Source organism: Ammospiza caudacuta, chromosome 5 (genome assembly GCF_027887145.1).
Source record: "Ammospiza caudacuta isolate bAmmCau1 chromosome 5, bAmmCau1.pri, whole genome shotgun sequence".
Lineage (NCBI taxonomy): Eukaryota > Metazoa > Chordata > Aves > Passeriformes > Passerellidae > Ammospiza > Ammospiza caudacuta.
This window is the reverse complement of record NC_080597.1, coordinates 77,627,639-77,642,918: the sequence shown is the minus strand read 5'-3', so window position 1 is coordinate 77,642,918 and position 15,280 is coordinate 77,627,639. Positions and strand designations below refer to the sequence as shown.

Below are 15,280 nucleotides of genomic sequence, written 5' to 3'. Positions count from 1 at the left end.
AGGAGCCTGGAATGGCACAACATTCCCAGACTTTTCCAGGATGTTGGATCTTCCCCTGGGAAATGAGGCAGGAATAGGAAACATTCCCAAACTTCTCCAGAATTTTGGATCATCCATTGGGAAATGAGCTGGGAATGGGAAATATTCCCAAACATCTCTGGAATGTTGGATCCTCCACTGGGATAGGAGGTAGGAATGGGAAACATTCCCAGAATTCTCCAGAACTTTGGATTCTCCATCAGAACATGAACCTGGAGTGGCAGCACATTCCCAAACTTCTCTGGAACTTTGGATCCTTCCCTGGAACATGAGTCGGGAATGGGAAGCATTCCCAAACTTCTCCAGAATGTTGGATCATCCATTGGAATACGAGCCAGGAATGCAGCCACATTCCCAGAATTCCCCAAAACCTTGGACCCCACCCAGGGACTTCCCCCACCTGGATTTCCTCCCACAACCCAAAACTCACGGAAAAATCCCCTTCCCATGGAATTCCAAACCTCTGTGACGAAAACGGTGGGTTTTTCCATGGAAATGGGAATTCCCAGAATTCCCGGGATTCCTGGGAGTGGCTCCTTACCTGTGGGAGGTGAAGTTGTCATAGGACCCGACGGTGTAGTGCCGGAAAAGCCGCTTGGTCCGGTCTTCCCTGGTTTCTGTGGGAAAAATCCACATCCCAAATTATTCCTGGCATTTCCTGCTTTCCCAGGGGATCCACAAAGCCCGGGAATTCCATTCCAGGTGGGAATTTCTCCGTGGATGAGGAGAATCCGTGGGGGTGAGAGGCCCACGTGCGGCCGAGGAATTTCTGGGAATGTTTGAGCCGTTCCTGGAAATCATCCAGGAGGAAATTCCAGCAAAATTCCCAGCTGGAATGACAGAGGAGACTCAACCCTATGGAAAACCCAAATCCCACATTCCTGCCCCTCCCTCTTCCTTCCTTTTCCAGTGTTGGAATGGATGGGAAGAGCTGGGAATGCTCCTGGGAATTCTGTGCTGTCCTGGAGGTCACCGGATCCCCGGGAATGCCAGAATTCTGAGGAAAACTGGGAATGAGGGAGATCCCGGCACCACTCCTGAGGGAGCAGCTCCCATGGAAAAGCTGGAAATGTTCCAGAGATCCTCCTGCTCTCCCAGAGGTCTCTGGATCTCCAGGAATGCCGGAAATTAGGAGGAAAACTGGGAATGAGGGAGACAATCCCATGGGAGCAGCCACATTCCCACCCTGCTTCCGTGCTTTTCCCACCTCGGAATGGATGGGAAGAGCTGGGAGTGATCCCTCTGGAGTTTTCCAGCCCTCTCCCAGGATTAGCCTGGGGAAATCCTCACCGCTCCAAGGGGCTCCTGATTCCAGGGGGAAATTCCAAGGAAAAGAAGCCGCCTGAGAATCTCCCAGGTAATTAATAAAAACAAGGAATAAAAACAGGGAATTCTCTGCTTGGATCAGGATGGGAAAATCCTCATGGGTCTGAGGAGTTTCTGATTCCAGAGGGAAATTCCAAGGAAAAGGAAAAACTTGGGAAGATCCTGCTCGGCACCAGGAGACGGCAGCAGGGAGCAGCTGTGGAGCCGATCCAGGAATGATTCCCGATGGGAATAAGGGAAAGGAAAGGAAAGGAAAGGAAAGGAAAGGAAAGGAAAGGAAAGGAAAGGAAAGGAAAGGAAAGGAAAGGAAAGGAAAGGAAAGGAAAGGAAAGGAAAGGAAAGGAAAGGAAAGGAAAGGAAAGGAAAGGAAAGGAAAGGAAAGGAAAGGAAAGGAAAGGAAAGGAAAGGAAAGGAAAGGAAAGGAAAGGAAAGGAAAGGAAAGGAAAGGGTAATCAGGGAAATCTGGAAAAGGGGAGGGAAAAGGGAGAGAAGGAGGGAGGGAAGAAAGAAATTCCCAGTAGATTCTGAAGTCCCAGCAGATCCCGACAGCTCCATGAGCTGATCCATCCAGCCCTGGTATTTCCCAGCACTTCTCATTCCACCAGGAATTCAGGAATTCCCTCCTCCTGCCCCCTTCTCCTGCCATCCCAGCCCTTTGGAATTCCCGATTCCCCTCATCCCTTCTTCTCCTCATCCCTCCGGACATTCTCCCTGATTCCCAGCCCCTCCTGGATCCCATTCCCGAGGAAAAGCCAGGATTTATGGGCTGTCCACGGCCCAGCGGCTCCGTTCCCTTCCCGGCTCCCAAAAATAGCAGCGCTTTTAATGGAGCCGTCACGGAGCCTCCGGAGCTGATGGATGGATCCAGGAGCAGCCGGGATCCGCAGGGACACGGAGCGGCTGAAATGAACGGGAATGAGCCCGAGGAGACCGGGATGGGATCCAGGGAATGGGATCCAGGGGATGAGATGGGATCCATGGGATGAGATCCATGGGATAGGATGGAATGGGACCCATAGGATGGGATTCATGGGACAGGATCCATGGGATGGGATCCATGGGACAGGATCCATGGGACGGGATCCATGGGATTTATGGGATCCATGGGACAGGATCCATGGGACGGGATCCATGGGATTTATGGGATCCATGGGACGGGATCCATGGGACGGGATCCATGGGTCGGGATGGGATCCAGGGGATGGGATCTAGGGGACGGGATGGGATCCATGGGATGGGATGACATCCATGGGATGGGATCCATGGCATGGGATAGGATTTATGGGACTCATGGGATGGGATCCAGGGGATGAGATCCATGAGATGGGATCAATGGGATGGGATGGAATCTGGGATAGCGGAAGATTTCCACAGGGAATGGGATCAGGATGGGCTTTAAAGCCCTTCCCAACCTAAACATAACCTCGAATCCATGACCAAAATCCTTGGCAATTCGGGTCTGGAATAAATCTGGGATGTGCTTGGATCTGCCAAGGGAAGGTGCAGAAATTTGGGAAAAGCCTGGATTTCAGCATCCTGATTAAATCTGTGGAAAAAGATCATTCTGCTTTTTCTGGGATAATGGACAGCTGGAAAATCATTGGGAAGGACTCAATTATTGGAGAAGGGATAGGATGGGATCCATGGGATATGGATGGGATGGAATTCTATGGGATGCTCTTCCAGCAGGAATCTGGGAACAGGGAATGCTGGGAAAAAGCTGGAAAACCAACCAGGAATGCCTCATTCTCTTTTTTCCCCGGGAATCAGTCCTAGGTTGCAAACAAGGAGGGAAAATAACGCCCTCTGAAATGTGGGAAGATCCCTTTTCCTTCTGTCTGGAATTCTGGTTCCATGGAGAGTTTGGAATTTGATTAATTCCATTGAAAGGGAAGATTCCTGAACCTTGAATTCTTGGGGAATGGGATTTTTCCTTTGTTTATTTTGGACCCAGGCAGGGAATTGTGGAATCCCAGAATTCCAGAGGTTGGGAAAGAATTCCAAGGGCACTGAGTCTGAACTGGGCCCGATCCCAGGCCAGAGTGGAATTCCAGGAATTCATTAGACACCTCCAGGGATGGCCACTCCAAATCTCCCTGGGCAGCCCCTCCCAAGGCCTGACCCCTTTTCCATGGGGAAATTCCCAAAAATCCAATCCCAACCTTCCCTGGCCCAGCCTGAGGCCATTCCCTCTTTTCCTATCCCTTTTTGCTGGGAGCAGATCCCAACCCTGCCTCAGATCTTGGCAGGAAGTTGGGAAATGGGATAAAACCCCCCTGGATCCTCCTTTTTCCAGGCATGGAAAAATCCTCCTCAGTGGAACAGGAATTCCTTTGGAATTCCAGAATTCCCATCAGAGCTGGGGCAGTTCCAGCCACTTCTGTGGATCATCCTGGATCTTCCTCTTTTCCAGTTGGGACAATCCCAGTTTTCCCAGTTTTTCCTCTGCTCCCACCCCTCCATCATCCCAAACTCTCCATTCCTACAGATGATCCCAATGATGGATCCATGATTGGAACTCAATCCCACAATTCCATGTAGGTTGGAACAATTCCCATTCTCCTATCCCTCCATCCCTTAGAAACATTTCTGATATTCTCACTTTTCATCTTTCCCATGGCTCCTTCAGGCCTTGGCTGCCACAGTTGGATCATCCTGGATTTTTTCTCTTTTCCAGGCTGACCAATCCCAGTTTTCCCACTTTTCCCTCTGCTCTCACCCTTCCATCATCCCAAACTCTCCATTCCCTGATGACGGATCCATGATTGGAATTGACCCCTTGGGATACAATTCCTACAGTTCCCTCAATCCTCACCCCACTGAATGAGTGCTACAGTGATTCCCACTGGGAATTCCAGCCGGAGTTCCAGGATACTGCCCTTCTCCAACTGACCGATCCAAATTTTCAGTTTCCCCTCTGCTCCCATCCCACCATCATCCCAAACTCTTCATTCCCTGATGGTGAATCCATGATTGGAATTAATCCCTTGGGATACAAATCCCACAATTCCCTCCACCCCTCCACCCCCCCCCCCCCCCCCACCACCACTAAAGGAGCACTCTGGTGATTCCATTGGGAATTGCATCCGGAATTCCAGGATACCAACCTTCTCCAACTGACCAATCCCAATTTTCCCAGTTTTCCCTCTGCTCCCACCCCTCCATCATCCCAAACTCTCCATTCCCTGATGAGGAATCCACGACCAGAACAGATCCCTCAGGATACAATTCCCACAATCCCCACACCGCCGAAGGAGCGCCCCGGTGATTCCATGGGGAATTCCACCTGGAATTCCGGGATACCGACCTTGCCTGGAGTCGTACTGGCGCATCTGCACCTCCTCCACGCATTCCGCCGGGAACCAGCCGCTCCTGCCCTTCACGGAGCCTTCCCAGAATCCGCCCTCGCCGATGCTCAGCACTGCGGAAAACAGGGATTGGGAGTCAGGAAGGAATCCCAGGAAAAGGGGGCTTGGGATTGAGGAGGTACCGCGGGAATCCGGGAGGCAAAGCTGGAGGGAGGTTGAGGAATGTGGAGTTTTCTGCGGGTTAAGTTCCTTTGGAAAATCTGGAATTGCTGGGTTTTCCCACTCTGGATGCCAAAATTCCCATAATTTTCCCACTCTGTATCCCCTAATTTTCCCACTCTGGATGCACACATTTCCAAATTCCTGATTTTTCTCACTCTGGATGCCCCATTCCCAACTTTTCCCACTCTGGATCCCCAAATTCCCAAACTGTCCCACTCATGACCAAATCCCAAATTTTCCCATTCTGGATACCCAATTCCTGATTTTACACACTCTGGACGCCCAAATTCACAAATTGTCCCACTCTGGACACCCAAAGGCCCGAATTTTTCCACTCTGGATGCTAGAATTCCCAAATTGTCCCACTCTAGATGACTGAAATCCAAAATTCCCAAACTGTCCCACTCTAAATGCCTTCATTCCAATTTTTCCCAGTCTGGGTGCCTGAATTCCTGAATTTTCCCACTCTGGATGTCTAAATCCCAAATTGTGCCACTCCAGATCCCCAAATTCCAAATTTTCCCACTCCGGATGTCCAAATTCCTGAATTGTGCCACTCTGGATCCCCAAATCCCAGCAGCACATTCCCGGTATTCCCCAGGTGTGAATTCTCTCAGGAGTGTCCAGATCCCAGAATTCCAGTGGCTGGGATTTGGGGATCCAGAGTGGCACAATTCAGGAATTTGGACATCCGGAGTGGGAAAATTTGGAATTTGGGGATCTGGAGTGGCACAATTTGGGATTTAGACATCCAGAGTATCTAAATCACTGAGCCCAAACTGGGCCCAATCCCAGCCCTGAGTGGAATTCCAGGAATTCCTTGGACGCCTCCAGGGATGGCAACTCCAAAGCTCCCTGGGCAGCCCCTGCCAAGGCCTGACCCCTTTTCCATGGAAAAAAATTCCCAAAAATCCAATCTGGCCCTGCCCTGGCCCAGGCTGAGGCTGCTCCCTCATTTCCTGGGATTTAAGGTCCCTTCCCACCAAACCATCCCAGGATTCTGTAAAAGGAAAAAACCCAGGAATTCCTGTGGGATTTGCTGTCCCGTTCCTGCATTTCTTCCAACACTTCCCAGCTTTATCCCAGCTCAAATTCCTGCGGATCCATCAGAGCTAATCCTACATTTCTTCAGGCATACGGAAATCCAGCCCTGCTCCATCCATACCAAAGAATTCCCAGAAGGATCCAGGAATTAAATTCTGCCTGGAGGCATCCAAGGAAAAACAAATCCAAGGAAAAGCCAAACAGCAAAATCCTTTCAGGCTCCTCCAGGGTTTTTTTTTTTTGGGATGCAAATTCTCCAGCTCTCCAAAGGTTCCGGTGCTGTCAGGCCTTGGAATGATCCCAAATCCTGGATTTTGCTCAATTCCCACTGCTCTGCTCTCAACAGCTCCCCTGCAAAATTCCTCCTTTGGAGCCCTTGGGAATTCTGGCCTCCCAGGAAGGAATTTTGGGATTTGGGGCTTCACACCAAACATCCCTGGGCAGTCCCCTCCAAGCCCTGACCCCCTTTTCCATGGAAAAATATTCCCAAAATCCAACCGCAATCTCCCCTCCAGGCTCTTCCCTCTTTTCCCATCCTTCATTCTCTGGGTTCTCCTTCCCTCCCGCAGCCATTCCCAATTTTTGCTGCTCTCTTCCAACATTCCCCATCCTCATCCCGCAGGACCTTGACCAGCCTGGAATTCCAGCAGGGATTTCCGCAGGGAATCCACGTTCCGTGTATGGAATGGGACTTGGGAATGGATCCAATGGATCTGGGAATCAGCACTGGGAATGGCTCTGGAGGGATCCGATGGATCCAGGAATCAGCATCAGGAATGGATCTGATGGATCTGGGAATCAGCACCGGGAGCTGTTCCTGCTCAGGATGGATCTGGGAATCAGCCCTGGGAATGGCTCTGGATGGATTCAATGGATCCGGAAATCAGAATTGGGAATCAGCACTGAGAGCTGATTGGAATGGTCCTGGATAGATCAGGAAATCAGCACCAGGAATGGATCTGGATGGGTCCAATGGATCTGGGAATCAGCACTGGGAATGGCCCCAGATGGATCCAATGGATCCAGGAATCAGCACTGGGAATTGATCCGGATGAATCCAATGGATTCAGGAATCACAACTGGGAATCAGCACTGAGAGCTGGAAGGGTTCTGGATGGATTGAGGAATCAACACTGGGAATGGTCCCAGATGGATCCGATGGATCCGGGAATCAGCACCAGGAATGGGTCTAGGTGGATCCAATGAATCCAGGAATCAGCACTGGGAATCAGCACTGGGAGCTGTTCCTGCTCCAGATGGATCCAGGAATCAGCACTGGGAATGGCTCCGGATGGATCTCAGAATCATCCCCGGAGCCGTTCCCGCTCTGCCGGCTCCAGCTGCGGAGCTGATTTGGGAACGGATCTGGCTTTGATTCCCGTCATTATCCTGTCCTTCCAGCTCTAATCAAGCATTCCTTGGAAAAAATAGCGGCAATCAAAGGGAACGGGAAAGGGAGGGAACGGATGGAGCCGGGAAAATGTTCCTGAGGAATTTTCGGCCTCAGCAGAATTTTGGGACTGCAGGACAGAAAGGAGCTTGGGAATGGGATTTGCTGATCCAAAGGTTTCGGATCCTTCCCATGATCCAGGATTTCCTCTCCCTTCCTCATTCCCATTTTCCTTCCCAATTCCTGAGGACCTGGATCCCACACACAGAGAGATTCCCACAGTGAGAATACCGGGGTTTTCCGTGGGCTGGAATTCCAGGATTTTCCAGCCCACCCAGAATTCCCAGTCAACCTTCCCAGAGCTGATCCCACCTGGAAAACTGGGATGAATCTTGTCACAATTCATCTTTCCATAATTCCCAGTCTGGCATTCCCAGCACTTTTCCTTTATCCCAAGGAATTCCTGGCAGCTCCAGCGGAGTGGGAGCCACAGGGACAGAATTACCAAGGGAATGTGGCCCTGGAATGGCCCTTAAAGATAAAAAGCGAGAACATTGGGAATATTTACAAGGGCCCCATTCCCAAAAACTGGGATTAATCCCATTCAGATCCCCCACCATCCAGGGAATTCCAGCTCCTGGCACAGCCACAGGATAGGGAAAGCTGTTCCCAAATCCCATGAATCCCAGATTCCTCAGGGAGCCAATTCCAGGATTTTGGGAATACAGGGAGGATCCCGGGGGGATCGGGGAGATCTAAAGGTACCTGGATTCAGCAGATTCCCAGGAAATTCCCCAGCATGGATATCCCTCAAATCCCACCCAGCAAAGGCCAAAGGTCAGAAAACCCTGGAATGGCCGGAGCTGGAAAGGATCCAGAGGGATCAAAGCCAGGAGGGATTGTGCTGGAATGTTCCTTTTCCTGCTATTCCCTCTTTTCCATAACCCGGGAATGATGACGGGAGCATCCCAGGGAACAAAAGGAGGGAAAACAAACAAACAAACAAAAAAAGACAGAGCACATTCCATAGGAAAAACAGGGAGAAATTCCCTTTTCCTGCAATCTCCCAGCACTGGGAGAGCAGCAGGATCCTGGAATTGCAGGATCTGGACTGGTAAATCCAGGGAAATATGGCTGAGGGGTCCAGGAGGGAAAAGTGGGAATGAGAAGCCAATCCCAGCGGGAAATCCTGGGAAAAGCCTATTTCCAACTGGAAACGGGAATTCCCGAGCCTCGGGAATGCTGGAGCATAGAACGTCCTCCAATCCCTGCTCCAAGCCAGGAAAGGGCCAAAATGTGGGAAAAGCAGCGGGATTCCTGGGACTGCCCTTGGGAAAGGGACGCTGGAATGCTTTGGGTGGGGATGGAGCGAAAATCCCATCAAATTCCAAGAGCAGGGAAATTCCCACCATCCCAGGCTGCTCCAGCCTGGCCCTGGGCACTGCAGGGATCAGGGGCAGCTCCAGCTGCTCTGGCAATGCCAGCCCAGGCAGGAATTCCTCACTGCCAAGATGCCATCCATGGCTGCCCTCTGGCAGTGGGAGCCATTCCCTGTGTGCTGTCTCTCCAGGCCTTTCCCAAATTTCAGCTCTCCTGGAGCCCCTTCAGGCTCTGGAATCTGCTGGAAGCTCTCCCTGGAGCCTTCCCTTCTCCAGGAGAACATTCCCAGTTTTCCCAGCCCTGGCTCCAGCTCCTTCTCCCAGTGTTTATTCCTCAGATGTTTCCCAGGCTTCCCCAAGAGCTTTCCTGGCTCAGCGTTCCCGGGCTCCGGAGAAGAGCGAAGAGCAGCCGGAGCCGTCTCACACCCGTGCCCACGGAAAACATGGATGGGAAAGGAGTCAGGGATCCAAGGAAACCCGGCCCGGCTGCCAGGCTGCTCCGAGCTTCTCCCGGGGAACAGGAGGAGGAGGAGGAGCCCCGTGAGTTCAGGGAATCCCTTTGGAATCCGCAGGAATCCTCTTCCCGCTGAAAAGCTGGGATGTGTTTGAGGGATTAGTGCCATTCCAGAGGCGGAAGTTCCTTGGATAATCCGGCCTGGGAAATGTTTCGTGTGCTATTCCAGCCTGAGGGGATTTTCTTAATTCCTGCCCGAACTCCAGGAAAAATTTGAGATCATCCCCTGTAAGCAGGAATTCAGAAATATTTTGGGATCACTCCCTGGTGGAATTCCCAGCTGGAAAACAGCGGGATTTGGGAATTCCCCATTCTGAAAAATCCCAGGGAGACAGAGTACTCAGCATCCTTAGGGAAGGAATTCCCAGAATTCCCACCCCAAGAGCAGCTCCTGGCAGGATGAGGAACTCCATGGGAGGCCCTGGGAATGCTGGATCCTGGCCAGAATTCCCAGAGAATCCGGCAGGAGAGACCTGGGAGAGACCTGAGAGACCAGGGATTGGGATGGGCCCATCCCACTTGGAATGTGGCACAAAGGGCAGAACCATCCCAAAAACCCATGGAAAACCCGAATCCACCTCCCTAAAAACCCAAGAAAAAACCCATGGAAAAATCCACATCTCTCAAAAACCCTGGAAAACCTGGATCCACCTCCCTGAAAACTATGGAAAACCTGGATCCACGTCCCCTCAAAATTATGGAAAACCTGGATCCACATCCCTAAAAATGCACTGAAAACCTGAATCCACATTCCCCAAAACTCATGGAAAACCTCCCATTTCCAAGGGAATATTCCTGGATTTTTCCTTATTTTTGATTATAATGCACCAGGAGATGGAAAAATTCCTTCTCCAAGCTTTTTCTCTGGGAATGCCAACCCCAGATTCCCATTGGATCATTTGGGATAGTTCTGGTTTCTGTGGATTGATCTGAATTCCAGGAAAAAATTATGGATCCTACTTGGAATTGGCAGCTCCAAGTGGATCCTGGTGGAAAACAGGGAAAAGGATGATGACATCACCTTTTCCTTAAAAACCTGTGGAAGTTTTGCTCCTGGAGGTTTTATTTTCCCATGGAAATTCCAGGATTTCTGAGCAGCCTCTGCAGTCGGAGAAGAGCATGACACGGCACTTCCCAGCCCTTGAAAAATTCCGGGATTAAACTCTGAAATCCTGGAATTCCTGACCTTGGAAAGGCCCTCCTGGGTTATCAAATCCCACCTTACTCCCGCCTCAACATCCAGGAATTCCTTGGAATTCCTCCAGGAATGGTGACTCCAAACCTCCCTGGGCAGCCCCTGCCAAGGCCTGACCCCCTTTCCATGGAAAAATTCCCAAATATCCAAGCTGAGCCTCCTTGGCCCAGCCTGAGGCCATTCCCTGTTTTCCCATCCCCTATTCCCTCAGGAATTCTGTGGCACCTGGAATTCCCAATTCGAACTGCATTCCTGGGCTTAATCCATGTAAATTGGAGGGAATATTCCAGGAGGCAAAATTTGCTGGGAGCAGCAACTCCCAGGTTTAAATCCGGCTGATCCCAACTCCTGTTGGATGGGATTTTCCTGGGAATTGGAATCCACCTGGAGCAGCAGCAAACAGCAGGAAAAGAGCGTTTTTCATGGGATTTCCCAAGGATATGGCAGCAGAGGAGTGACGGGAGCACATGGAAACCTTGGGATATTCAACGGAATTTTTTGGGACCAGCTCCGCCCCATTGGATGCTTCCCCATCCCTGAATCCAGGATCAGATTTCCAGGATCACCAGGAGGGGATGGATTTTCCTGACATCAGAAATTCCAAAGCCACTCTGAGAGCACCGGGAATTGTGTCCCAACATCCTAAATCCCTGAGCAGCAAGAATTCCCACGGAATTCCTCCTTCAGAATTCCCAACCCACAATTCCCACCCCAGTTTCTCACCCACAGCTCCCATTCCAGAATTTTCCCAGAAGGTGACTCCCAGTTTGGGTTTTCTGGGAATTTCAGGACAACAAGGACAGGGAAACTTTGGAAGCGCAGGAAAACGGGGATGGGAGAGGAAGATCCCTCTGCCCCCCGATCCCATCTGGAATAAACAGCAGGAGTGGAAGGAAAACCAGGAAAAGCTGAGCTCCAAAAATCCTGGAAAACTCCCCACACTTGGAGGCCATAGTGAGGAAAAAATGTGGGCAAAAGGATAAAGCTGGGAAGGAGAAAAAAAATTCCAAGGAAAAATTCCATAGTTACCTACTTCACGGAGCTGCTGGTCTGGAGCATGGATGGGAATGGAAAAGAGAAAAAAACATGGAAAATAGAAAAAAATAAACATGGAAAAGAGAGGAAAAAAAAAACACAGAAAAGATAGAAAAAAATCCATGGAAAATGTGCAGAGGCGCAAACAGAACAATGTGGAAATGAAACACGGGAATGGTCTCCAGCTAAATCCCTGGAATTATCCCCTGGGATGTCATCCAGGGAAGTGTGGACTCCTCAGCCAGGTCAGAACATGGACAATCCCAAAAAACCCAACCCAAGATCCCAAATTCGGTTGGAATTCCAGGTCAGGACCATGGAAAATCCCTAAATCCCAACACAAGATCCCAAACTTTGGGGAAAATCCAGATCAGGACCACAGACAGCTCCCAACAAAAGGAATCCAAACAAAAGATCCCAGATTTCGTTGGAATTCCAGGTTAGACCATGGACAATCCATCCAATCCCAACCCACGACTCCAAATTTGGGTGAAATTCCAGGTCAGAGCACGAAGAGCTCTGAAAACCCAACCCTTGACCCCAAATCTAGTTGGATACACAGGTGAGACCATGGATGAGCATCCAATCAAAAAAAAAAGACCCCAAATTTCCTTGGAATTCCAGAGCAGACCATGGAGAACCTCTCCCAACCCAAAACCACCAAATCAGGTTGGACACCCAGGTGAGACCATGGACAATCCCAAAATCCCCCCCAAAAACCCCAAACTTGGTTGGAATTCCAGAGCAGACCATGGGCAATCCCTCCAATCCCAGAAGAGATCCCAAATTTCCTTGGAATTCCAGACCAGACCATGGACAATCCCTCCAACCCCAAATTTGGTCGATCCCCAAATCCAACCCTGAACCTCCCCTTTGAATCCAATATCCCAAACGCGGCCGAAATTCCAGCCAAGATCCCAAGGAAGCCGATCCATGAAAACCCAACAGCGCCACAGCCACTCTTCCCACCTCCCCGAATTCCCAGCTTTTCCCAGCCTGGATTGTTCCGTCATTTCCGATCCTATGGGAGCTCAATTCCCTCTGGAATTTTCCTGACGATTTTGGGTCACGCTGGAAAACTGGGACAGCTCCGAGGTCACCGGGATGTGGAGTGGAATTAATGAGGAATTTTCTAATTTTGGGATGGGAATCGGGGCCGGCCGCCAGCTCGGCGGAATATTCCCAATGGGAATGTCTCCCGGGTTTCTTCATTTCCACAGGAAACCAAGGCAGTTCCCAAATTCCAGCTGGGAATTTGGGGTCACTTGGAGACCCTTGTTTATGGGTTGGAATTCCAGGTGGGAATAATAATTCCCAGGATTGTCTGGAGCCAAGAAGGGAGCAAATCCATCTGGAATTCCCAGGAAAATCCTGAAATTATTCCCCAAAACCCAATGGGATTTCCATTCTGGAGGTGCCACCTCAGTTTTTCTAGGAATATCCCATAATTTAGGGATTCCCAATGGAATTCCCATGGGAAAGGGGAAGCACAAGGGGATTTTTCCAGAGGATGGAGGAAAGCAACATTCCAGGACTAAATTCTGGGATTCAAATCCAGGAAAAGTGCCAGGAAATGCAGGAACACCAAAATGAATCCTTAAAACTATTCTTTAAAATAGTTCTTTCCTTAAAATTTTTGTTTCTTTTGGAAAATTCTGGGAATTTTCCCACTCGATTTAAGATTTCTGTGTCCAATGTTTTTTCCCACCGGGATCATTTCCTGCTCCTGCCCCTGATCCCAAAAATCTGATTCCCAAAATGATCCATTAAATTATCCCAGGGATCTGAAATGCCTCAGCCTGGAAAATTGGATTTATATGGAGGCTCTTCCTGAGAATTCCAGGAAAAATGCTTTTTAAAAATCTGGAATTCCCAGAATTCCAGCTTTGGGAATGAACTAAGGGAAGGATTTTGGTGCCAAGGCAGAGTTTTCCAACTCATCCAAGTGGGAAAATTGATCCCATTCCAGAGGTTCCACTCTCCCTTTTTTCCAAAGGAAAAGATCCATCCAAAACCAAGATCCAAGGAAAATCCATCGGGATCACCCTGGAAATCAGAGTAGAACCTCGGGAATTCCTGTGCTGGTCAATCCCAAAAGAATTTTCATGCATTTGGATCCAGCCCCAGAGCTGAGCCCACAAATCCCAGCCCAGGCTTGGGATACGGGGGGGGGAAGCGGAAATGTGGGAATGCTGTCCCAAAAATCCGAGTTTTGATGGGATATCCCCCTCTTATCACCAAGGATTTTTCCAGGGATAACTGATAAGAATTCCCAATGTTCTCCCAGATTCCAGAAACGAATGTCATTTTAATGGGAATTTTCTGGAATAACCCAGCTTCATCCTGGATATTTCCATCATTTTCAGATGGATTTCCATCCACACATTTGGAAAAACATCATTTTTTGGGAATTTCGGAAACTCTGGGATGACTCCAATGGATCCCGACCAAGGAACACCGTGGGAATTCTCGGTCTTTTCCAGATTAGGAAGAAATTCCATTAAAAACAGGGAGGTAGGGAATAAAAAAATCCGGTAAGTGTCCTGTCCAGCTTCCCTGCAGATATGGAAATTCGGGAAGAGGGATCTTCCCTGGCAAAAATTGATTATGAAGGAAAAGCAAAGCACAGGAAAAGTTGGGAATTTTTCAATCCCGAGCAAGATCCCTCCACCTGAATGGGAGGTGGAGCCAAGAATTCCTGGGATTCTGGAATGGTTTGGGTGGGAAGGTTCTTTAGGATCATCCCATTCCAATTCCCACATTCCCAGGTTGCTCCAAACTGGCCTCGGACAATTCCAGGGATGGAGCAGCCACAATTCCAACTCCTTTTCCAACAAAATCCCAAAAATCCTGAGGCCATCCCACCAAACCATCCCTAAATCCTGATTTTTATTTTTCCCCCTGTATCCAGCAGAGAATTTTTCCTTGGATTTCCAGTCAGGAAATTTGGATTTGGGGAAGTTCAGAGTGGAGCGGCTCCAAAAATTCCCCAAAACTTTTCCTGGTGACCTGAAATCCCAAAAATCCCAATGGAAAAATCCTAGCCTGACCTGAAATGAAGGAATATAACCTGGGTAAAAATGGGATTTGGGACAGATGGCATTCCCGAGGGCTCGGATAATTTTCCAACCGGGAACCAGCTGCATCCTGGCTTCTTCCCAACCCTTCCCAAATGACCTTCCCAGAGGGAAAACCAGGAGCAGCAGGAGAAATTTCTGACCTTGGGATGAAGGAAAAACTTCCCAGGAATTCCGAGCCCTGGAGAAGCCATGGGAATGAGCTGATCCTGGGAAATGTGGTGAAAACTGGGAATATGGGATCGGGAATTATCCCGGGAAGGATGTGGAGCTGTTGGAGCAAATCCAGAGGAGGCACCGGGAGGATTCAAGGGATGGAGCTGAGAGGAAAAACTGGGAAAATTGGGAATGTTCTCCTGGAGAAGGGAAGGATCCAGGGAGAGCTTCCAGCACATTCCAGGGCCTGAAGGGGCTCCAGGAGAGCTGAAATGTGGGAAAGGAATGGAAGGATGGGACACAGGGAATGGCTTCCCACTGGGAAAAGGGAGATTGGGGTGGGATTTTGGGAACGAGGAATTCCTGGCTGGGCTGGAATTGCCAGAGCAGCTGGGGCTGCCCCTGCATCCCTGGAATGTCCAAGGAAAGGCTGGAGCAGCCTGGGATTGTGGGAATTTCCCTGCCCTTGGAATGGGATGGGAATGATCTCATGGATAGGGATGAGATCCATCATCCCCCAAATCATTCCATGATCCTGGAGATTCCTAGGCTGCCCCTTGGCCAGAATTCCTGAAATTCCAATTTCCCATCCTCA

At 49.9% G+C, this 15,280-nt stretch overlaps 1 protein-coding gene across 1 annotated transcript in view; it reads right to left on the bottom strand.

Annotated features, from left to right (window-relative positions):
- SHANK3 (SH3 and multiple ankyrin repeat domains 3) overlaps positions 1–15,280 on the bottom strand; it is a 133,522-nt gene that overhangs the window by 65,088 nt on the left and 53,154 nt on the right. Inside the window, exons 15-16 of the mRNA XM_058805981.1 lie at positions 4,673–4,786; positions 581–656 (exon numbers count right to left, since the gene is read on the bottom strand). Coding sequence (XP_058661964.1) covers positions 581–656; positions 4,673–4,786 — 190 coding nt within the window. The remainder of the gene's footprint in view (positions 1–580; positions 657–4,672; positions 4,787–15,280) is intronic.